The sequence below is a fragment of the Mobula hypostoma genome, chromosome 27 (assembly GCF_963921235.1).
Source record: "Mobula hypostoma chromosome 27, sMobHyp1.1, whole genome shotgun sequence".
In the NCBI taxonomy this organism is placed as follows: domain Eukaryota; kingdom Metazoa; phylum Chordata; class Chondrichthyes; order Myliobatiformes; family Myliobatidae; genus Mobula; species Mobula hypostoma.
In genome coordinates this window covers 29,323,324-29,347,197 of record NC_086123.1, presented here as the reverse complement: position 1 = coordinate 29,347,197, position 23,874 = coordinate 29,323,324, and the positions used below count along the sequence as shown (strand labels likewise).

Below are 23,874 nucleotides of genomic sequence, written 5' to 3'. Positions count from 1 at the left end.
GTGAGTGCGTGGAATAGGCTGCCGGCGACAGTGGTGGAGGTGGATATGATAGGGTCTTTTAAGAAACTCCTGGTCATGGAGCTCAGAAAAATAGAGGGCTATGGGTAACCCTAGGTAATTTCTAAGATAAGGACATGTTTGGCAGAGCTTTGTGGGGTGAAGGGCCTGTATTGTGCTGTAGGTTTTCTATGTTTCGATGAATGATGCCTCAAAAAGACAGCATCCATCATTAAGGACCGCAGTCACCCAAGACATGTCCTCTTCTCAATGCTACCATCAGAGAGGAGGTACAGAAGCCTGAAGACACACTGAACAATTCAGGAAAAGCTTCTCCCCTTCTACCATGAGATTTCTGAATGGGCATTGAACTCATGAACACTACCTCACTACTTTTCTTTTCCTCTACTGCTGCCATATCATAACAGATTTCACAACATGTGCCAGTGATATTAAACCTATTTTTTGATCTTAACAGTAGTTCTTTCCTTATCAACTATCCTACCAACATGTTTAAAGTAACCCAGAGCTTCCTTTTGTCTACCCAAGTTGAGCTGGAAAATAGCCACCGAATTGTAATAATGTAGACTGGGAAAGAAGTAATGCAAGGGGCAAAGGGCGAGTATATTCTAGGTGTGTTCGGGAAAACATTCTTCATCAGTGCTTTTGATTATTTTTCAACCACAGTCTGTGAGCATTGCTTTGATAGAAAATATTTAGAAAATTAAAGCCATAGTTTCATGGGTGACCAAAAAAGAGGTACAATAGAACAGAAAAACAGCAATGACATATGTAGGGTTGTTAATTGAAGTGAGAACCAAGCTGATTAAGAAAATTAAGTGGAGAATTGGAAGAAAGGATATGCTGCAAAGATAGAGCTTGAGAAAGAGCTAGTAGCAAATGTCTAAGAGGGAATCCAAAAATATTTTACTAAAATATGAACAGAAGAAGAATTTCCAAAGAAACCTGGCGCCAGTTAGACACTACAAAGGAAATTTACTCAACAAGACAGAGATACCTAAAATGATGGTGTATATTGGTCTTCACCAAGGAAGGTAATGCTTTTGGAATCTCAGCAAAGGCAGATGAAATTGAGATTCTGAATGGGTTGATGTTGATGAAGGAGATACCAGACAAGTGCAGATGCAATGATCCTCAGTTGTTGAGTGCAGTAAGGGAGGAAGATCCTGTGACTGATTGTTGCCTTCCAAACAATTATAGATTGTAAATTGGAAAAATGTGTATGTTTTGCCCTTGTTCAATAGAGAGGGCTGCAGGATTAATCTCAGTAACTACAAACCAATCTGTCTAACATTAGTAAGCATTAGTAACATTGGTTTAATTAAAGCCAGCATGAATTGTTAAAATTGTCAATGTAATATGAGAGTTTAAAAAAAAAAGTCACGGTGGGTTGAAGAGGGAAGTGTTGATATTGAAGAGATATATATGAATTTCTAACACCACATCATTTGAAGGTCCTTTAAATTTTCAGGACAGCAATAAGACTTTGAGAGAGTCAACTGTAGAATGGAATTGGCAGGTAGATGGCAGATGAAATTTAATGAGGAGGAATTGTAAGTTTACATTTTGGTAAGAAGTAACAATACGCAATTTTATAAAGAGTACAAGAACAAAGAGCTCTGGGAGTAGCTGTGTATAGTATGTTGAAAGCAGCACGCCGGTTAAGAGACTTGCTTAATAGCGTACAAGTGCAAGGAAGACGTGATGAGCCATGAGCACTTGTTTGGCCATGTCCTGAATATTCATTTTTGGGATCTACATTAGTAAGGATATGAAAGCTTTGGAGAAGTTGGAGAGATTTTACAAATTTATTCCAGGCCGCAAGAGACAGTGTTACTTTGTGGAACAGAAGAGATTACAAACAGACAACATAGACAATGGATAGAAAATGTTCCCACTGGCTGAGGCATCAAGAATGGGGGACACGGTATGAAGGGGACTGCCAGAAAAAAAAACCACAAGTGGCATAAAGAGAAATTTCTTTTACAAGTAACAGAGACAAATTAAATTGTAGCATTTGAAAGGGAGCCAGATAAAATTTTGGAGGGAAATGATTAGAACAGCATAGGAAAAGAATGGGTGTTGAGATAGATTGTTCTCACAGAGGTCAAATAATCAGCTTCTGGGAATTATCTGCCACAGACATGAAGAGGTCACAATGGTTGCCTCTGGTATGTGACCTAAGTTTTTAGTACTATACTCACAGAATTGTTTTGTATTCAAGAGAGAACTAGAAAATGCACAAGGGCTCTATTTGTTGTGGTAATTAATTTGCAAACTACTGCTTCTGAATCGGTTGTCATAATTTATTACTAAGCAACAAGAGTCTACTCTTCAAAATTAATTGTAGCTGTATACAAGACTACATTGTAAAAACATTGTGAAAAGAGCAATTAAAATGCAAGCTTGTCTGCTTCCATTTTTTTTTGGGGTGGGTGTGATTCGTAAAAGAAAAAAATCCAAACCCGTTAATGTCTGAATTAAAAACACAAGCAAGTCTGCAGATGCAGGAAATCCAAAGAAACACACCCAAAATGTTGGAGGAGCTCAGCAAGTCAGGCAGCATTTATGGAAATTAATATACAGTTGACTTTTTGGACCAAGACCCTTCTTCAGGACAGAGACTCCAGACTGCCCTGGGGTTCGGATCTGAAAACTCAATTTTGGTTCAGAATGCTGTTGTTCGCTTCAATTGTTTGCATGATTTGTATTTTTTTCTTTCTTTTGCGCACCAAGAGCTGGTCCTTTATTTTCTTTTCTTTAATTGGGTTATTTTGGGTTTCTAGCTTTGTTACTACCTGTGAGGAAGCTAATCTCAAGATTGTATAGTTTATATTCTTTGATCATAAATGTACTTTAATCTCGAACTTGAGAAGGAAGGGGGAAGATGCCAGAGTAAAAAGGTGGGGGAGAGTGGGAAGGAGGCATATGGAGTATTTGTTAATAATCTCTGCATCAGATGGCATTGTGCTAAAGCAGCCTAGCTATGGAAGTGTCTGTAGTTCTAACAGTATCTGCATCTTTGACCTTTATGTACTCAAAAGGTGCTGAAAGTTTGCTTTTTATCCCTGTGATCCAATATTTTATGAACGGTAAATTTTATGTTACCATTTTGGATTTAACCACCCTATTCACCTTGTGCTATTCTTAGCTTGCTTGGAAGTTTGCACTGTGTATTCCAAATGTGAACTTCTCCAGATGTTGACTCAGGGCTCCTTCACTGTGTTTATCATTTAAGGGCAATTGATGCATTGACCGTTACACATTTACTTCAACTGGCTGACTTGTTTTTTTTTAGAAAATCTGCCATGGAAAAAGCAACTGAGCGAATGCGGAACCTAATTTTGGAAGAAATCCAAGTATCTCGGAGATTAACCAAGACTCTTTCTGATATTGGTGTAGATGATCAGATACTGGTCAATGGAAGTGCGACCCTGGGTGAAATTGCAACTGATGCAGAGAATCTAATTGAGAAAACACTGACGAAAAGCAAAGTAGAGACTGGCTGTGTGGCAGCCGGGGTTTCAGCCTAACTGTTTCTTGGTTGTCAATACAAAGATGGATTGATACTTTCATTATCCGTGTGGACCCAAGTGCTATTTTGTATTACAGCTGAGGGAGTAATCATAAAAAATAGGTCCCCGTTGAAGGACCATCACAGAGTGGAAATTGAATCAATAAGTGCCATAATTTAAAACATTTTTTCTTTAAAGAACACCCTTTAAATAATTGTTACAATCAGATTGTACTTCAGCTATTTCTGAACATTGAATTTAGTTATGAATTGCAAACATTTGATTGAACCATGCAATTGGCCACGTCTTCCTCACACTACTGGTTAATGTATAAAATTGTGTTGTATAGCTGTGAAATAGCAAGACTTTGGAGGGGAAAAGAAACAACAGTAAAGAATACTCATGCTGTAGTATTGAGTTAATCATATACATTAATGATTTGGAAGAAAATCTTGTTAGCATGGGTAAGATTTCAGATGACACAAAAATCTGATTTAATGGATGGTGAAGAAGGTTGTCTAAGGTTGAAATTTAAGTTTAATTATCATTCAACTGCATATGAATACAGCCAGTGTTACTCTGGGACAAAGGTGCAAAGCATTGCACCAACAGTCACACACAGCACCCAGGCATGTATACGATAGGAAGCACATATACTCAGAAAAATACAGTCACACATTTTTAAAACAAATGGTCCAAGTCCCTGAGTCCATGAATATTGTAGCTGACCACAATACAGCTGGTCTTCTGCCAAGCAAACAGTGAGGGGTGGGGTAGGGCATTGAGGGTAGCACAGCCTCCGATGGAGGTCACCAGCTCCGCCACCTCTCCTGGGCAGCTGTAAACGGAGTGAAACTGCAGTTAGGGGTCTAGTCCTCGTTACGCCAGAGGCCACACAGTGCCCCCACTATTTGCCAATAAAGCAGTGAATCAGACTTGCAGCATTCCACATTAACAGGGTCTTGTGATCAAAAGAAAGATTACAACATGATTAGATTCAACCAAGAAGATGGACAAGAAATTTAACTTGGACAATGTGAAGTGATGCATTTTGGAAAGTTAAACCAGGCCAGAACATGCACAGTTGAATGACAGGGCACTGGAGAGTGACTTTGGGGTACAATTACCCGGTCTACTATGTCTCAACTTGCATGGAACTGAGTCCTGAAGAAGACGTAAGGTCTGCTTCCTTTATCGACTGAAGCTTTCATATAGGAGTTAGTATCCTGTGTTACAATGATGCAAATCATTGGTTAGGCCGCAGCTTGGAATATCATCTACAGGTCCGGTCTTCACACTTTAGAAAGGATATAATTAAGAGAGAGCAGGCAGAACAGATTTGTGGGAATGTTGCTTAAATCATAGGGTTTTAGTTAAAAGGAGCTTAAATATGCTAGAACTATTTTCCCTGGAGTAGAGTAGGTTGAGGGCAGACCTTGTAGAGGTTTATAAAATTGAGGGGTGTATAGGTAATCAGTTTTTTTAAGAATAAGGGTGTCTGAAACTAGAGTGAAACTAGTTTAAGCTGAGAAAGATTTTGGGGAGTTTTTAGGGGCAAGTTCTTCCAGATAGTGGGAGACTGAGCTGCCAAAGATGGTGCTGGAGGCAGACAGAATTACAACATTGAGACATATGGGCTGCTGGCAACGGTGATGGAGGTGGATACAATAGGGTCTTTTAAGAGACTCCTGGATGGGTACATGCAGCTCAGAAAAAGAGGGCTATGGGTAACACTAGGTAACTGCTAAGGTAAGGATATGTTTGGCACAGCTTTGTGGGCCGAAGGACCTGTATTGTGCTGTAGGTTTTCTATGTTTTCTATATGTGGATAGGTACATTTATAAGAAAGGTTTGGGTCAAATGTAGGCAAATAGGATTGGCTTAGACAGACATCTTGGTTAGTAAAGATGAGTCAGGCTGAAGGACTTGTTTCCATGCTGTATAACTCTGAATGGCTGGGTTGCAGTCCAGATAAAGGGTTGCCTAAAACATCGACTGTCCATGTCCCTCAACACGTACTGCCAGGCCCTCTGAATTCTTACAGCGGATTGCTTATTTCTTGTAGTTTAATTTTATTACTCTACTGCAGTCTATTTTAGGTATGTCCATTTAAAAAGAAATTCCCTCTTCCCTGTGGGACCCTGTCTCACTGCCAATTTCTTCAGTCAGGTTCACCCAGACTCATTACTGCACCCATTGACTTGTCTTTACCACCATCATGTCCTGCAGGCTTTCCAGCTCAGTTTTCAGACGTTCAGCACTTCTAATGATTTTTTTCCCTGTCATGAATTCTACTCTCTCTGCTACGTGTTGGTATTATCTTCTTTTTCATAAAATAGGGTTTCACTCTCCCAAACTTCTTGTAGACCTGTAGTTTGTCCTATGCTGATTCATGCTTTCAATCAGCATTTCTTCTCGTTCCTGACATCCATAAAGACCATAAGCTTGCCTATCTTCAGGCTGGGCCCCCAGTGTCATGCTGACAGTTCCCACTACTCCACCAGCTAGCAGCACCTAGTTCAAATTCCTTTCCCCTGATGGTAATCACACCATACCACCACTTCCTGCCTAACCCAATCTTGTTCACTGCTTGTTCCTTGAAGTTTTAATTTCCAACTGTCAACCATGACATCATGTTTTTATCAGGTATTTTCTTCCCCATTCCAGTCCAGATAAAGGGTCTCTACTATCCATTTCTCTTCACTCATGCATTAGTTGAGTTCTTCCAATATATTTGCTCTCTGAATAAACTCTTCACTATGATATTGATACAGCCAAGTATTTCATTATCAGAAATAGTGTTAATATGATATAAATAAATAAGTGTACTAACACAACACATTAAACTAAATATATGTAGGAATTGGATATTTAATTATCAGACTGTTGCTAAAAATACCATCATTAGGCAGTTGTAGATCTGATAGGTCAAATTCAACTTTCAATTCTTAAGAGTCTAGTCATTTTCTAGTTTTTGGACAAATATTCTGAACTGAGATTATGAAAACTTTCCAGTTTCACAATATCGCTGATGGTTTTTGGTAATTCCTAATGAGAGATCTGGTAGTCCAAATACGCTTCTCAACTTTAATTATCTGCAAGGCTCCTTATTTTGATAAGACTGATGAGGGATAGTCAATATGGCTTTGTCCGTGGTGGGTCAAGTCTAACCTATTTTATAGGTTTTCAAGGAAAGTTCCAGAAAAGTTGCTAAAGGCAAGGCAGTGAATATTGTCTACCAGGGCATTTGACAAGGTCCCACTTGGGAGGTTGGTCAAGAAGGTTCAGTCACTTGGCATTCAAGATGGGTGGTAAAATTGAATTAGACGTTGGCTTTGTGGTTGCCTCTGACAGGAGGCCTGTGACTAGTTGTGAGTTGCAGGGATTAGTGCTGGGTCTGTTGTTGTTTGACATCTTTATCAACAATCTGGAAAATGATGTGGTAAACTGGATCAACAAATTTGCGATGACACCAACATTGGGGGTGTAGTGGGCAGCAAGGAAGACTATCAGAGCTTGCAGCAGGATCAGGAGTAGCTGGAAAAATTGCAGATGGAACTGTGAGGTGTTGCACTTTGGGAGAACCAACCAGCTTAGGTCTTGCATGGTGAGTGATATGTCACCAAGAAGTGCAGTGGGACAGAGGGATCGTGGAATACAGATGCATAATTCCTTAAAAATGGTGTTACAGGTAAATAGGGTTGTAAAGAAAGCTTTTGGCACGTAGGCCTTCATAAATCAATGGATTGAGTACAGGAGCTGGGATGTTATGTTAAAATTGTATAAGACATTAGTATGGCCTAATCTAGAGTATTGTGTGCAGTTTTAGTCACATACCTTCAGGAAAGATGTAAATAAGACAAAGAGTGCAGAGGAAATTTACAAGGATGCTGCTGGAACTTGAGGTGAGTTATATAGAAAAGTTGAGTAGGTTACAACTTTATTCCCCACAACATAGAAGATTGAAGGGAGATTTGATAGAAGTATACAAAATTATGTGGGGTATAGATAGGGTAAATACAAGCAGGCTTTTTCCACTGAGGTAGAGTGGGACTACAATTAGAGGTCATGTGTTAAGGGTGAAATGCAAAATGTTTAAGGGGTACATGAGAGTTGGTGAGGGAATGAGCTGCCAGTGGAAGTGGTAGATGTGGGTTCAACACTTGAGAAATTTAGATAGTTACATGGATGGGAGGGGTATGGAGGGCTAGGGTTTGGTATGGACTAGATGGGCCAAAGGACCCATTTCTCTGCTGTAGTATTCTGACTCTATGGTGGCTGGGGTAAAAATAGAATAGTTCCAATGTAGATTTTTAAACTTTAAATTCTTTTGTGATGGTTTTCTTCTGTGCTGCATTATTACTTGGATTCATGTCTGATTTTATACATAAATTTACCATGCAAATATTTACTTTCATTCATATGTACTCGTGGTTAAATTGCAACAAAGACTTCTTTTTGTAAAATAATTGTTTTTGAATATTGTCAAGCTGCAATTTATTATTTCAGTTAAAAAAATATGGACATCATTAACAGTGTGTTTCATTGCATTATCAATATGCAAGAGGCATCAAATGAATACTAGGAAATACTACCTACTGACAATTGTGGAAGGCAGTTGCGGGAGATTGTTAGCCAAGTTGATTGAATCAGCTGGGAAAAGACTGGGTAACAGTACTGAGTGAAATCCGGGAAACAGTACTTTCACCATAAAGATGAGGAAGACTTACTTTCCAGAGAACACAAACCTGTTCGAACAGATTGCCAGTCTCTGACTTGGTTGTGCCAAACAATTTCTCTGCAGGTGACAATGTAGTAGAGCAGGATCTAAGCCACTCAATTTGTTTTTAATCTCCGTTTCTCATAGAAATGAGATTCATTCTTTCAGTCTCCCTTGCTGAGCAAAGGCAAAGCTGAGCAGAAGTTCCTAAAGCTGCAAATCATGGCCATGATTCCACTGATACAGACAACGAAATGCAGTTCGCTCGTATTATATCTCCCAAATTTGAAACGGAAAACCATTCTCAGCCATTCAGGATTATTTCCAAGTCTTCACACTGCTGGTATGTTGGTTCAGCTGCACCCTCCCAGAATGCTTTAGGCTTTGAATCCAGCTTTCTTCTAGGAAATTGATGAATAGCGGTATCATTAAATATATCCATGTATCTATCGCTATAGGGAAAGGTTGTCTCTTCAGTTACGGCCAATATCTGTTATAAAAGGTTAAGGGTAAAAAACAATGCAGGGCAAGATTTCAAAGTAGTGACACATTTTTAAAGGAAAATACAAACCATATATGAGATTTTCCCTGAACTGTTGAGGTTCACCGCAGTAACGGAAGCCAGCTGTCCCAAAGTGAGTGTTTTGAAAGCACTGAGTTTATTCTGCTGCCTTGCTCCAACCAAATGCTCTGGAACTTTGTTCTTCAATAATTCATCTCATTATGCCATAAAATACACGTAGTACTAAAGCAGACAACAAGATAAAGATGTCATAATTCACATCTTTATTTCTTAACTATTCCATAACTGGTGGCAATTTCAGTTTTGTAGCCTTCCTACCTCCCCGTCTCTGAAAAATAATTTAAAAGTTTTAAATTCACCTGCAAATTTGGGGGGAGAAAACTTTATCAGCTATTTCTCCACAATGAAACTTATTCCAACAGTACTTTCTGAAATACTTACCACATCATTCATTCTGATTGGACATGAAATGTCATTAGTTAATCAGGGTGGCTGCTTACTTGGGATTCTGGGATACATCCTAGGATGTGCTGGAACACATCATCAGTGATGTAAACTGGGGTCATTGGGTGCTTTGGGTCTTTCAACATGCAGTAAGACAATTCAGAAATGATTCGCTTAACGGGGTTTCAAGCATTCAGGCTTGGAGATGCCAGAAACGGCTGGGAGTGAAAATTAAACAATTTCATTACTTCGAGTTAGGAACTGTGAAAAATATAAAGGTATCAACAATCATCTTGAATGTTACAATGAAAATGAAGATTATCCATTTATATAATAGGTGTCTGTGCTGATTTTGTTCACCTACAGTCAATCAAAAGAACACAGCAGAGTACACTGGATGAATTCTTCCGTCAAAGACATTAGGAATTAATACACAGCTTTATTAATACTGTAGTAGTATTGGTAATGTTCTGCTTTGTTCTTTTTCATTTAAATGCATAATTTGTTACTCAGTTAAATAATTTGTCCTTTTTTTAATTTACCTTTTCATTTATTTCTGTGAATCTTTGGCTAATTAGGCCAAAATGTACCGATCCCAATAAGTCCCAATGAACTGGAATCCACTGTACCATGGGAGGACTATTAATGTACAGTTGTTACTTAACATAACATTGCTTTTACATAATTGGTAAATATTTCTTCAAACTGAACCTGCATGCCCATTACTGGCAACTTATCTTTGTACTAATCTTAATCATCAAAATATGACTTCACATTAGCCACCTTTGTTGTAGTGAAAACAATTAAATAAGAATAGCACTGTCAAAAGATGCTTCAAAACCAGTTTTCACGCACCAGCCTACCCGCCACCAAGGACATGTATCCAGAAAGGTGGTGGATAAAGGCCAGCAATATCACAATGGATCCTTAGGAAGGTGGCGTCCATCATTAAGCCCTCTTCACACTGTTACCGTTGGGTAGGAGGTACAGGAGCCTGAAGGCACACACTCAGTGATTCAGGAACAGCTTTTTCCCCTCTGCCATCTAAATGGACATTGAACCCATGAGCTATTTTTTTTTTGTTTTTTTGCACCACTTATTTTAACAATTTAATACATAAATAAACTTAATGTAACTCATTTTTTCCTCTCATACTTACTTATCATGTATTTTATTGTACTGCTGCCATAAAGTTAACAAAAGCCATGACATATGCCAGTGATATTAAACCTGATTCTGACTCCATTCATGGGTTGTTTGTTTCACTCCCATCAGGGAGCAGGCTACATAGCATCCATGCCAGGACCACCAGACTCAAAAACGGTTACTCTCCCCAAAGAGCAAGGCTGATCAGCACCTTCACCCACCCCTCCACACCACAACTTTATCATTGCCTGTCAGAGTCACCTTATATACAGACACTCCTGTGCCGAGTGTTACTTTATGGACAAACAATCAATGTATATAAACTATCTTATGTATTTATGTATTGAAGGAACAGGCAGGTAGACAGAAAGATGGGGTGGTTCGGTTGGTAAAGAGAATTAAATCCAACATTTAGAAAGAGGTGACATAGGATCAGAAGAAGAATCCTTGAGGGTAGAGTTAATAAACTGCAAGGGTAAAAAGACCCTGATGGGAGTTATATTCAGCCCTCTGAACAGTAGCCAGGATGTTGGATACAAATTACAATGGGAGGTTGAAAATGCATGTAAAAAGGGCAAAGTTTTGAGAGTCATAGGGATTTCAATATACAGGTAGAATGGGAAAATCAGATTGGTGCTGGATCCCAAGAGAGAGAAATTTGTAGAATACCTACAAGGTGAGCGGTTTGTGATTGGTCCTATCAGGGCAAAGATATTTCTAGACTGGGTGTTGTGTAATGAACCTGATTTGATTAGGATGCTTAAGGTAAATTGTGAGGCCTCACTTGAAGTACTGTGAGTAGCTTTGGGCCACTTATTTATGGAGGGATGTGCTGACATCAGACAGGACTCAGAGGAGGGTCACAAGAATGATTCCGAGAATGAACGGCTTTTCATATGAGGAGTGACTGAAGTCTTTGGGCTCGTTTGAGAATTTGGAAGCATTTAAAAATTAACAGAAGCCAACTAAAAAAGGCATACAGAGAGAGAAGCTGAAATATGAAGATAAGCTAGCCAATATTATAAGAGGATACCACATGTTTTTTTTTCAGACATACGTAAAAAAAGTAAAAGAGAGGCAAGAGTGGATATTGGACTCTTGCAAATTGACACTGGAGAGAGAGTAATGGGGAACAAAGAAATAGACAAACTTAATTAGCATCCTGAGTCAGTTTTCACTGTGGAAAACACTAATGGTATGCCAGAAATTCAAGAGTGTCAAAGGGCAGAGTGAGTGTAGTTACAACTACTAAGGAGAAGGTACATGGGAAGCTGAAAGGTCTTACATAAGTCACCTAGACCAGGTGGACTACACCCCAGGGTTCTGAAGGAAGTAGCTGAAGAGATTGTGGAGGGAATAGTAATAATCTTTCAAGAATCACTTGATTCTGGAATGGTTCAGGAAGACTGGAAAATTACAAATGTCATTCCACTCTCTAAGAAGGGAGGGAGGCAGAAGAAAGGAAATTATAGGCCAGTTAGCCTGACTCCAGGGGCTGGGAAGATGTTGGGAGTCCATTATTAAGAATGAGGTTTTGCATCAGTCTTCACTGTGGAAGACACTAGCAGTGTGTCAGATGCTGAAGGATGTCAGGGAAGAGAAGTGAGTGCAGTTACTATTACAAGACTGGAGGTGCTCAAAAAGCTGAAAGACGCAAGGGTACTCAAGTCACCCGGACCAGATGAACTGCACCCTAGAGTTCTGAAAGAGGTAGCAGTAGAGATTGTGGAGGCATTAGTAATGATCTTTCAAAAATCATTAGCATGGTGCTCGAGGACTGGAAAATTGCAAATGTCTCTCCACTCTTTAAGAAAGGAGGAAGGCAGCAGAATGGAAATTATAGACCAGTTAGCCTAACCTCAGTGACTGGGAAAATGTTGGAGTCAATTGTTAAGAATGAGGCTGTGGAGTACTTGGTGACACAGGACAAAGTCAGCATGGTTTCCTTAAAGGAAAATCTTGCCTGACAAACCTGTTGGAAATCTTTGAGGAGATTACACATAGGATAGATAAAGAGGATGCAGTAGATGTTGTACATTTGGACTTTCAGAAGGCGTTTGATAAGGTGTCACATATAAGGTTGCTTACCAAGTTAAGTGCCCATGGCATTACAGAAAAGCTGCTGGCATGGTTAGAGTATTGGCTGATTGGTAGGAGGCAGTGAGTGGGAATAAAAGGATTCTTTTCTGGTTGGCTGCCAGTGACTAGTGGTGTTCAGCAGGGGCCGGTGTTGACACCGCTTCTTTTTATGCTGTATTTCAATGATTTAGATTATGGAATGAATGGCTTTGTTGCCAATTTTACAGATGATACAAAGGTTGGTAGAGAGGCAGGGAGTGTTGAGGAAACAGGTAGACTGCAGAAGGACTTGAACAGATTAGGAGAATGAGCAAGAGAGTGGCAAATGAAATACAACATTGGAAAACGCATGATCATGCACTTTGGTAGTAGAAATAGAAGTGCAGACTATCTTCTAAATGGGGAGAAAATCCAAAAATCTGAAAGGCAAAGGATCTTGAGAGTCCTTGTGCAGAACACCCTAAAGGCAAACTAGCAGGTAGTCGGTGGTGAGGAAGGCAAATGCAATGTTAGCATTCATTTAAAGAGGTCTAGAATACAAAAGCAGGGATGTGACGCTGAGGCTTTATAAGGCAACTTTGAGTATTGTGAAAAATTTGGGGCTCCTCATCTAAGAAAAGATGTGCTGGCATTGGAGAGGATTCAGAGGAGGTTCACAAGGATAATTCCAGGAACAAAAGGGTTAATCATATGAGGGACATTTGATAGCCCTGGGTCTGTACTCGCTGGAAATTAGAAGGATGGGGGTAGGGGGGGGAATCTCATTGAAGCTTTTTGAATGTTGAAAGGCCTAGAAAGAGTAGATGTGGAAAGGATGTTTCCCATGGTAGGGGAGTCTAGGACAAGAGGGCACAGCCTCAGGATAGAGAGGTGTCCATTTAAAACAGAGATGCAGAGAAATTTCTTTAGCCAGAGGGCGGTGAATTTGTGGAAATTATAACCACAGGCAGCTGTGGAGGCCGGGTTGTTGGGTGTATTTAAGGCAGAGATAGTTAGGTTCATGATTGGACACGGTATCAAAGGTTACAGGAGAAGGCAGGAGAGTGGGGCTGAGGAGGGGAAAAATGGATCAGCCATGATTGAGTGGTGGAGCTGATTCGATGGGCCAAATGGCCTAATTCTGCTCCTTTCTCTTATGATCTTATGGAGGTATTGGGTACTTGGAAGCACATGATAAAACAGGCAATAGTCAGCAATGTTTCCTTAATGAGAAATGTTACTTGACAAATCTGCTGGAACTGTTTAAGAAAATAGATAGCAGGATAGACAAAACAGAGTCAGTGGATGTTGTTTACTTGGATTTTCAGAAGGCCTTTGACAAGATGCCACATGTGAGGATGCTTACAAGAGCCCATGTTACAGGAAAGATACTAGCATGGATGGAAGATCGGCTGGCTCGCAGGAGGCAAAGAGTGGGAATAAAGGGGACCTTTTCTGTCAGTGACTAGAGGTGTTCTGCAGGGGTTTATGTTGGCACCACTTCTTTTCAAGTTATATGTCAATAATTTGAATGACAGAATTAATGGCTTCATGGCCAAGTTTGCGGACAATATGAAGATAGGTAGAAGGCAGGTAGTGTTGAGAAGGTAGGGGGTCTGCAGAAGGACTTAGGCAGATTAAAATGGGCAAAGAAGTGGCAGATGGGATATAGTGTAGGTAAGTGTATGGTCATGCACTTTGGTAGAAGGAATAATGTCATAGATTTTTTTCTAAATGGAGAGAAAATTCAAAATTCAGAGATACAAAGGGACTTAGGTGCCCTTGTGCAGGATTCTGTGAAGGTTGTCTTGCCGGTCAAGTCGGTGGCAAGGAAGGCAAATGCAATGTTAACATTCATTTCAAGAGAACTAGCTTATAGGAACAACGATGTAATGCTAAGGCTTTATAAGGCATTGGTCAGGTTGTAACATTGGTAATGGGGGCAGTTTCGGTCATTGTGTTCAAAAGAAAACCGATTAAGTATCTGAAAAGATTAATAATGTAAGCTATGCAAGGCTGGAATAGTTGGATTGTGCTTACTTAGAAAGAGCTTAGACTTAATGAGCTGACTATTGACCTCTTGTGCTGTAACCTCTTTGCATTTCTGGAGGAGAACTACTTCTATCAACTAGAAGCCTAATCTATCTAGAGATTTATGGATTCAAGGGTGAGACTAACGATTACTGATTCCAGGGATTCTGTGTAAATTTTTAACATGTTGATTTAGAAATGTAAAAGTTGTGCTAAGTGATTGAAGTCCATCTCCCTGGCAGAACAACTCATTTGGGAAGTTTAGAAACTGGCCTCATTACTAATCCTGGTTATACATGAAAGTCAATTGAGTTTTAATGGCACTAATTTGCTTTGAATCATGATAAAATCAGTGAAGGATACGTAGTTGATGAACATGTAGTCCCTCTTCAGTACTCGGGCTGGCAATCTGCAGTATATTGAACAAAAATTAAATTCAACATTTTTTTTTGATGATCTCAAATCATTTCATTATTTTAACATTTTTGCTCCAGAAATCCATTTACATCTTTTTGAGACTAAAAATGAACTTCAGTAGTCATTTATGATCACTTAGTCCACAAGTCTGTTATTATTAATATTATTATTATTACTATTATTGAGATATAGTGCAGAATAGGCCCTTCTGGCACTTCAAGCTGCAACTCCTAGCAATCCCCCGATTTAATCCAAGCCTAATCCCAGAACAATTTACAATGACCAATTAACCTACCAACCAGCATGTCTTTAGAAAATGGAGTACCCAGAGGAAAACCATGCAATCAAGGAGAGAACATACAAATACCTTACAGGCAGCGGCGGGAATTGAACCTGGGTTGCCTGTACCATAAAGCATTGTGCTAACCACGAAGCCACCATGTCGCCCCGTTGAAAAATTTTATTTAACTTTTCCTAATCCATATTTTCACTTGTATTTCAAGCACATCCCTTTAACATTTATGCTCTTTGCAAAGAAGACCATTTCCTACAATTTAAAGTCCTCATCCCCAAAAACACCTACTGTATTGTCATTGTTTCAATGACCCATGTCAGAGAATTTAAAGCAGAATTTTTCCCTGAATTTCTATTTATTCCCACTTTTAAAGTCTGACCTGTCTGACATCTTCCCAGCACGAAAGCTGAATAGGAGCAATGTTTCCGTACCTCTCCTCTATCCCTTTGAAACTGTTTCCAATGAGAATAGTTTGGCCAAGTTGGTGTGGTGACCAGTTTTTCCACAGAAGGTTGTTATAGAGAGCTTTTCCACAGTGAATCATGTAGAAGAGAGTTGGTCGGTCAACCCGTCGCTTTCCTTCCTATAAAAGAAAATTCCCAATAAGTTTCTAGTAACAAAACTACTCATTTTGTATAACATTAGGAAGTGCAATTAGTTCCCTGGATTGTATTTTGTACTTAAAAATCCAAATTGTTTCATTTTTGTCCAGCTTCACTGTGTGAAATTGAAATATACATGTTTCAGTGTCTCTCACCTCATTTTCTTTAATCACCACTAGCCCACAATCCTTCAGGAACCTCTTCTCCCATTCTGTAAATAATGGATCAAACAGAAGGCAGCTAAGTCGAGGGATCTGTTGAACAGAAGGAAATAAATTTTAAAATTTTAAAATACTGGTGAGATTCAAATTCTAATATGCTGCTGCAGTGATATCAGAGTTTTGGACTACCTTCCCTTAGTTCTCTATGACACCATCCATGCTGTGATAGACAAAGTCAAAGTGGACCACTGCTGCCTGTCACGTAACTGAGGTGAAGATCAGAGGGGAAGGCTCTCTGTATTCATACGCCAGATGCCAATGATAAAGGTTTTAGGCATAACCCCAGGTGTCTGTAAAGGCTTATTTGCCATTCCCATCAATACTTCAGGATTAGAAACCGGATTTCAAAATAAAGCGATATCTGACCTTTAAACAAAATAAGATGTCCCAAGCTCGTCCTCCAATATCTTCATATGGAACTGATCTGGGAACAGTATTTAATATGTACATTATCCCACTAACTATGCTTACAAGTTTTAGCACAACATTGGATGTTGTTAAAGACATTCTTTAGTGCAGGTTGAGTATGCCTTATCTGAAATGGTTGGGGCCAGAAGTGTTTTGGAATTTTGAATTCAGAATATATAATGAGATAGCTTGAAATAGCTAACATTACCAACTCTAAATTTAAGTAGTACGGGTAGGGAGTCTTTGTCTTACAGTTGATCATCACACGTACAGATGCAAGAAAAAAGTTTCTGAACCCTTTTCAGTTACCTGGTTTTTGGCATTAATTACTCAAACTGTGGTCTGATCTTCATCTAGGTCACAATAATAGACAAACATAATCTGTCTAAATTAAAGAATTGTACTTCTTTTCAATACTGAGTACATCATTTAAACAATCACAGTCTAGGTTCAAAAAAATCAGGTGAACCTCTGTGGCAATGTCTTCTTCAAAAGTTATTTGGAGTCAGGTGCTCCAATCAGTAAGATGAAATTGGAGGTGTGGGCTGTAGAAGTGTCTCACACTATAAAAAAGACACACAAAGACAGGTTACTGACAGAGCCTGCTCTTCTCAGGAAAGATCTGTGTATGTGCACCACGGCTCAATCCTTTCAGAGAACCTCAGAAGAAGAATTTAAAGATGCATAAAGCTGGAAAAGGCTACAAAACCAATTCTAAAGACCTGAGTGTTCATCAGTCTACAGTAAGAAAAAAAACTACAAATGAGGAAATTCAGTACTGTTGCTACCTCTCTGCAGGAGTAGTCATCCTGCAAAGATCACACCAAGAGCACAACGTGCAATGCTGAAGGAGGTGAAAAAGAACCCAACAGCAGAAGACCTGCAGAAACATAGAAAACCTACAGCACAATACAGGTCCTTCGGCCCACAAAGCTGTGCCGAACATGTCCTTACCTTAGAAATTACCTAGGCTTACCCAAAGCCCTCTATTTTTCTAAGCTCCATGTACCTGTCCAGGAGTCTCTTAAAAGACCCTATCATATCCGCCCCCACACTATTGCCGGCAGCCCATTCCATGCATCTACCACTCTGAGTAAAAAAACTTACCCCTGACATCTCCTCTGTACCTACTTCCAAGCACCTCAAAACTGTGCCCCCTTGTGCTAGCCATTCGAGCCCTGGAAAAAAGCCTCTGACTACCCACACGATCAATGCCTCTCACCATCTTATACACCTCGATCAGGTCATCTCTCATCCTCCGTTGCTCCAAGGAAAAAATGCCGAGTTCACTCAACCTATTCTCATAAGGCATGCTCCCCAATCCAGGCAACATCCTTGTAAATCCCCTCTGTGCCCTCTCTATGGTTTTCACATCCTCACTGTAGTGAGGCGACCAGAACTGAACACAGTAGGGTCTGACCAGGGTCCTATATAGCTGCAACATTACCTCTTGGCTCCTAAGCTCAATCCCATGATTGATGAAGGCCATTGCACCATATGCTTTCTTAACCACAGTGTTAACCTGCGCAGCAGCTTTGAATGTCCTATGGACTCAGACCCCAAGATCCCTCTGATCCTCCATACTGCCAAGAGTCTTACCATTAATACTATATTCTGCCATCATATTTGACCTACCAAAATGAACCACCTCACACTTATCAGGGTTGAACTCCATCTGCCACTTCTCAGCCCAATTTTGCATCCTATCAATGTCCCGCTGTAACCTCTGACAGCCCTCCACACTATCCACAACACCCCCAACCTTCGTGTCATCAGCAAATTTACTTTTTACATTACTCCACTTCCTCATCCAGGTCATTTATAAAAATCACAAAGAGCAGGGGTCCCAGAACAGACCCCTGAGGCACACCACTGGTGACCAACCTCCATGCAGAATATAACCCATCCACAACCTTCTGTAGGCAAGCCAGTTCTGGATCCACAAAGCAATGTCCCCTTGGATCCCATGCCTCTTTACTTTCTCAATAAGCTTTGCATGGGGTACCTTGTCAAATGCCTTGCTGACATCCATATACAATACATCGACTGCTCTACCTTCATCAAGTCACATCCTCAAAAAATTCAATCAGGCTCGTAAGGCATGACCTGCCTTTCACAAAGCCATGCTGACTACTCCTAATCATATTATGCCCCTCCAAATATTCATAAATCCTACCTCTCAGGATCTTCTCTACCAACTTACCAACCACTGAAATAAGACTCACTGGTCTATCTCTACTCCCTTTCTTGGATAATGGAACAACATCCGCAACCCTCCAATCCTCCGGAACTGCTCCTGTCCCCATTGATGATGCAAATCACCAGAGGCTCAGCAATCTCCTCCCTTGCCTCCCACAGTAGCCTGGGGTATATCCCGTCCGGTCCCAGTGACTTACCCAAATTGATGCTTTCCAAAAGCTCTAGCACATCTTCTTTCTTAATATCTACAAGTTCAAGCTTTTTAGTCCGCTTTAAGTCATCCCTACAATCGCCAAGGTCCTTTTCCATAGTAAATACTGAAGCAAAGTACTCATTAAGTATCTCTGTTATCTCCTCCGGCTCTATACACACTTTTCCACTGTCACACCTGATTGGTCCTATTCTTTCACATCTTATCATCTTGCTCATAACATACCTGCAAAATGCTTTGGGGTTTTCCTTAATTCTGTCCGCCAAGGCCTTCTCATGGCCCCTTCTGGCTCTCCTAATTTCATTCTTAAGCTCCTTCCTGCTAGCTCTATAATCTTCTAGATCTCTATCATTACCTAGTTTTTGAACCTTTCGTGAACTCTTCTTCTTGACTAGATTTACAACAGTCTTTGTACATCACGGTTCCTGTACCTTACCATCCTTTCCCTGTCTTATTGGAACGTACCTATGCAGAACTCCACACAAATATCCCCTGAACATTTGCCACATTTCTTCCGTACATTTCCCTGAGAACATCTGTTCCCAATTTATGATTACAAGTTCCTGCCTGATAGCCTGATATTTCCTCTTACTCCAATTAAATGCTTTCCTAATTTCTCTGTTCCTATCCCTCTCCACTGCTATGGTAAAGGAGATAGAATTGTGATCACTATTCTCCCTCTCGCACTGTCTACAAGCTTTCTCTATTTGTGAGCCAACTGCCTCTTCCTCCGTCTCTTCAGTTTGGTTCCCAACCCCCATCAATCCTAGTTTAAACCCTCCCCAATAGCCTTAGCAAACCTCCCCGCCAGGATATTGGTCCCCTGGGATTCAAGTGCAACCCATTCTTTTTGTATAGGTCACTCCTGCCCCTAAAGAGGTCCCAATGATCCAGAAATCTGAATCCCTGCCCCCTGCTCCAATCCCTCAGCCACGCATTTATCCTCCACCTCATTCTATTCCTATACGCACTGTCACATGGCACAGGCAGTAATCCCGAGATGACTATCTTTGTGGTCCTGCTTCTCAACTTCCTTCCTAACTCCCTCTAGTCTGCTTTCAGGACCTCCTCCTTATTCCTGCCTATGTCATTGGTACCATTACGTACCATGGCCTCTGGCTGTTCTCCTTCCCACTTCAAGGTATCATGGACGCGATCAGAAACATCCCGGACCCTGGCACCTGGGAGGCAAACTGCCATCCGTGTTTCTTTCCTGTGTCCACAGAATCGCCTATCTGACCCCCTAACTGTAGGGTCCCCTATCACTGCTGCCATCCTCTCCCTTTCCCTAGAACTTGCTGAAGTCCCTTTTCATGTGTCCACTATAAGAAAAACACTGAACAAGAATGGTGTTCGTGGAAGGACACAATGGAGGAAACCGCCGCTTTCCAAAAAAAATTGCTGCACGTCTCAAGTTCGCAAAAGACCACCTAGATGTTCTCCAATGCTTCTGGGACAATGTTCTGTTGACAGATGAGACAAACATTGAGCTTTCTGACAGAAATGCACATTGCTATGTTTGGAGGGAAAAGGGCACTGCACACCAACACTAAAACCTCATCTCAACTGTGAAGCATGGTGGAAGGAGCATCATGATTTGGACTGCTTTGCTGCCTCAGGGCCTGGACAGCTTGCAATTGTTGAGGGAACAATAAATTCAAAATTATCAAGATATTTTACAGGAGAATGCCAGGATAGTGGTCTGTCACCTGAAGCTTAATAGAAGTTTAATGATGCAACAAGACAATGATCCAAAACACAAGAGTAAATCAACAACAGAATGGTTTAATAGGAAGAAAATTTGTGTTTTGGAATGGCCAAGTCAGAGTCCACAGCTTAACCCAATTGAGATGCTGTGGCATGACCTGAAGAGGGCTGTTCATGCAAGGTATCCCAGAAATATTGAAGAACTGAAACAGTTTTGAGTGGAGGAATGGTCTAAAATTCTTCCTCACCATTGTGCAAGTCTAATCAGCGGCTACAGGAAATGTTTGGTGGTGATTATTCCTGTTAAAGGAAGTTCTACCAGTTATTAAACACAGGGGTTCACATACTTTTTCCAGCCTGGCCTGTGAATGATTAAACAAAGTGTTCAATAAAGACATGAAAAGTACAGTTGTTTGTGTGTTATTAGTTTAGGCAGATTGTATTTGTCTATTATTGTGACTTAGATGAAGATCAGAACACATTTTATGAGTAATTAATGCAGAAAACCAAGTAATCACAAAGGGTTCACAAACTTTTTTTTGCAACTGTACATACTGATGTAGCCATTCAGCGTGTTAGATTTTCATCAATGCCAACCTTGGCAAACTCATCAGACACTTTATCACCACCACAAATCTTTAAAAAAGTAAGGCTATACCTCTTCTTAAATTTCTGCAACCAGCCTGCTGAATATTCACTATTACCTTCAATTTTCAGTCCATCATGAAAGACCTTTGCTTATTGCATGATCAGCATACCATTATGTGGCATGTGTTCACTACGAGGCTAATGTATCACTCGTCCAATTCATGGTCAAGATCTTCACTTTTCACATTATGCAGTGATTTTCTATCTTCCCTTAACTTTTGTTTATTGCATGTGTAAGGTCACTTCTCAGAACTGCCTGCAGTGCACAGACTTGTGCATTGCCTGGTAACCTTCCTAGCACTATATGGAATTTTTCATTTGTGATGTCATGTCAGCACTCAAAATAATTATGGATTTCACATTTGATGTACGTGATGAATAAATGTAACTTAATCAGAATCATCCGTTCAAGACAGTGACTCACATGCACTTTATTAACTCTAATTGTTCTGGGGCAACAATGCTGGCTGTACTAGAGAAATGAATAAGCTAAAAAAAAAAAGCAATGTTTTGTTGCAATCAATAGAGATCAGATCAAAACCTATGTTATGAAATATAAAATAATCAATAGTTTTGGCCGCTTTAAGCATTGATCCTGCAACTATGGTTCAAGGTACATTTATTATCAAAACATGTACACAGTATACAACTCTGAGATTTGTCTTCTCCAGACGCCACGAAACTAAGAAAAAAAAGGAAGCAGTTTAACGAAAAACATCAACCCCCACACACAAAAAACTACAAATCATGCAAACAGCAACAGGAACATTAACCCTCCCCCCATGTGTAAAAAGCAACCAAATCGCACAAATGAAAACAAGAATGGGCAAAAGCACAGAATATAGAAACATAAGACTGAACGACTCCATCAAACTATAGTTCAATCCAGAAACCGCAGACACAAAACTTCCGTATAATCCCCTGACAGCATCACCGGAGAGAGAGAGAGATGTAAACATTTCTGGACAGACCAGCCATAAATGTATCCACTAATCCCATTTTCTCCTGTTAATTCCACATTTTGCCACCTTACCATTCTCACCTTCAGGGTTTCAAGCAGAAGGAACAGCAGGGCCAACTGATAGCGAGATGAAACAGAACTGGAAAAGCTCCCAATTCCATAACATACAAATTCCAGTGTGGCTTGACAATGATCTAAATCACCATGTTTGTACTCGACGAATTCAGCAACTCCAACATCCAGACCTGATGATGTTGCCGAGGGAACTGTGCGATATTTGTTTGTAACTTTCTGAACTGTTTCTGAAACAAATTGTGACAGTGACCAAATAGAAGCAGACTGAAATTCTCAAAAACATCATTAGTTAATCTTACAACTCACCACGACAAACACTCCAGAATTCTGAACTCCGCAACTCTTCTCTGAAACAAAGTTCAATAGTTTCAAATCATAGGAAGATTTGGCTATATTGACATAACATTTTCAAAGGCAAAGCCAATGATGAAAGATTCCATGTCTCTATTAGTAAATGCTAAAAATAAACAAGAACTTTGAAAACTAAACAAAACTTCTATGCATTTGGCGTCCCCTGCAAAATATTAATTAACTGATTAACGTGCAAAATATTCTAAACAGCAAAACTACAATTGAAAACAAATGTATGCCGGGTATGGCAGGAGAAGGAATGCATTCAGGTAAACACTGGTAAGAAAAAGCTGTCTGGAAATCCTTTGTGTCTTTTAACCGTCAAGGAAAATATTAAAAAATTGGTGAGTGACCCTCAGAATGCAACACCCAAAAAGGGTGAGCTTTAAAAGCAAAGATTCATTCAGCTCTACTTCCAAGTGTTGAATATGTTCATAATCCTGATTAGTTTTTCAGAGACTCATTTAAGTGGAAGTTTTATTACTTTTGCTGTTCCCTGTTGCATCACTGGAAATTCATGCTCTCAGTCATTAATTATTAATCTACACCCGCAAATCTCACACGGTGATTCCCCCGTCTCCCAGCAACACACATCAGGACGAAGGGTTTCGGCCTGAAACGTCGACTGTACCTCTTCCTAGAGATGCTGCGTTCATCAACAACTTTGATGTGTGTTGCTTGAATTTCCAGCATCTGCAGAATTCCTCGTGTTTGCCCCCCTGTCTCCCTATTGTTTTCACGAGAGTTTGTCGATATTTCCTTCTGAGGTGCAAATGATCAGCATTCACCATCTCCCCTGATGAAGGTATACGTCGACTGTTTACACTTTTTCATAGATGCTGCCTGACCTGCTGAGTTCCTCCAGCATTTTGTGTACGTTGCTTTGGATTTCCAGCATCTGCAGATTTTTTCGTGTTTGTAACAAACTCTCCAGTCTCCTCCAGCCATTCCACCCACAGCAAGTGAGTCAAGTGCCACAGATGCAAACAAACCCAAGCCAACTTACATTGTTTCTTTTATCTTCAGCTGGATCCTCCCCCCATCAGACACACTCAGATTCTCGACCCCCTGTGCGATGTTTTGCTCCTTGACGTTCCCTCTCCTTTTCTTCATCCCCTTCTTCTTGCTGACTGTTTTCCACTCCCCATCTGCAGACATCCCTCCTGCCTTCGGGATAAAAGAAAACTGTCTAAACTCCACGGTAGGGGTCTGAATTTGCAAAATAAAACGCGCTTTCTGTCAGAAGTCGCGTTAACTTTAAACCTGTAGCCACAAAAAAACCCTGACTGAGTGGAAGGCCGCGGCCGAGTGCCCGGGTGTCACA

The 23,874-nt window shown here is 40.3% G+C and overlaps 2 protein-coding genes across 2 annotated transcripts in view; one reads left to right on the top strand and one right to left on the bottom strand.

Annotated features, from left to right (window-relative positions):
- The window catches only part of LOC134338450 (clustered mitochondria protein homolog), a 97,786-nt gene extending 89,647 nt beyond the window's left edge, over nt 1–8,139 (top strand). Inside the window, exon 26 of the mRNA XM_063034268.1 lies at nt 3,317–8,139. Within this exon, the coding sequence (XP_062890338.1) occupies nt 3,317–3,551 (235 nt within the window). The 3' untranslated portion in view covers nt 3,552–8,139. The remainder of the gene's footprint in view (nt 1–3,316) is intronic.
- A 415-nt stretch (nt 8,140–8,554) lies between these two features.
- srrd (SRR1 domain containing) lies at nt 8,555–23,873 on the bottom strand. Its single transcript, XM_063034270.1, has 7 exons — nt 23,557–23,873; nt 22,506–22,546; nt 22,206–22,426; nt 15,925–16,023; nt 15,599–15,750; nt 14,819–14,864; nt 8,555–8,743 (listed from the first exon to the last, which is right to left on the bottom strand). Exons 1-7 carry the CDS (start codon nt 23,706–23,708, stop codon nt 8,558–8,560), a joined length of 897 nt encoding a protein of 298 aa, XP_062890340.1. The 5' UTR covers nt 23,709–23,873; the 3' UTR covers nt 8,555–8,557.
- Nucleotide 23,874: the final 1 nt, after the last annotated feature.

Bases quoted from the DNA above. Each gene is read 5' to 3' on its own strand.
- srrd (XM_063034270.1), bottom strand. From the start codon at position 23,708: ATGTCTGCAGATGGGGAGTGGAAAACAGTCAGCAAGAAGAAGGGGATG. The intron at 22,427-22,505 runs GTGAGTTGTAAG...AATTTGTTTCAG, and splicing joins ATTCTGGAGTGTTTGTCGTG to AAACAGTTCAGAAAGTTACA. The intron at 15,751-15,924 runs GTGAGAGACACT...TTTCTTTTATAG, and splicing joins TGGTGATTAAAGAAAATGAG to GAAGGAAAGCGACGGGTTGA.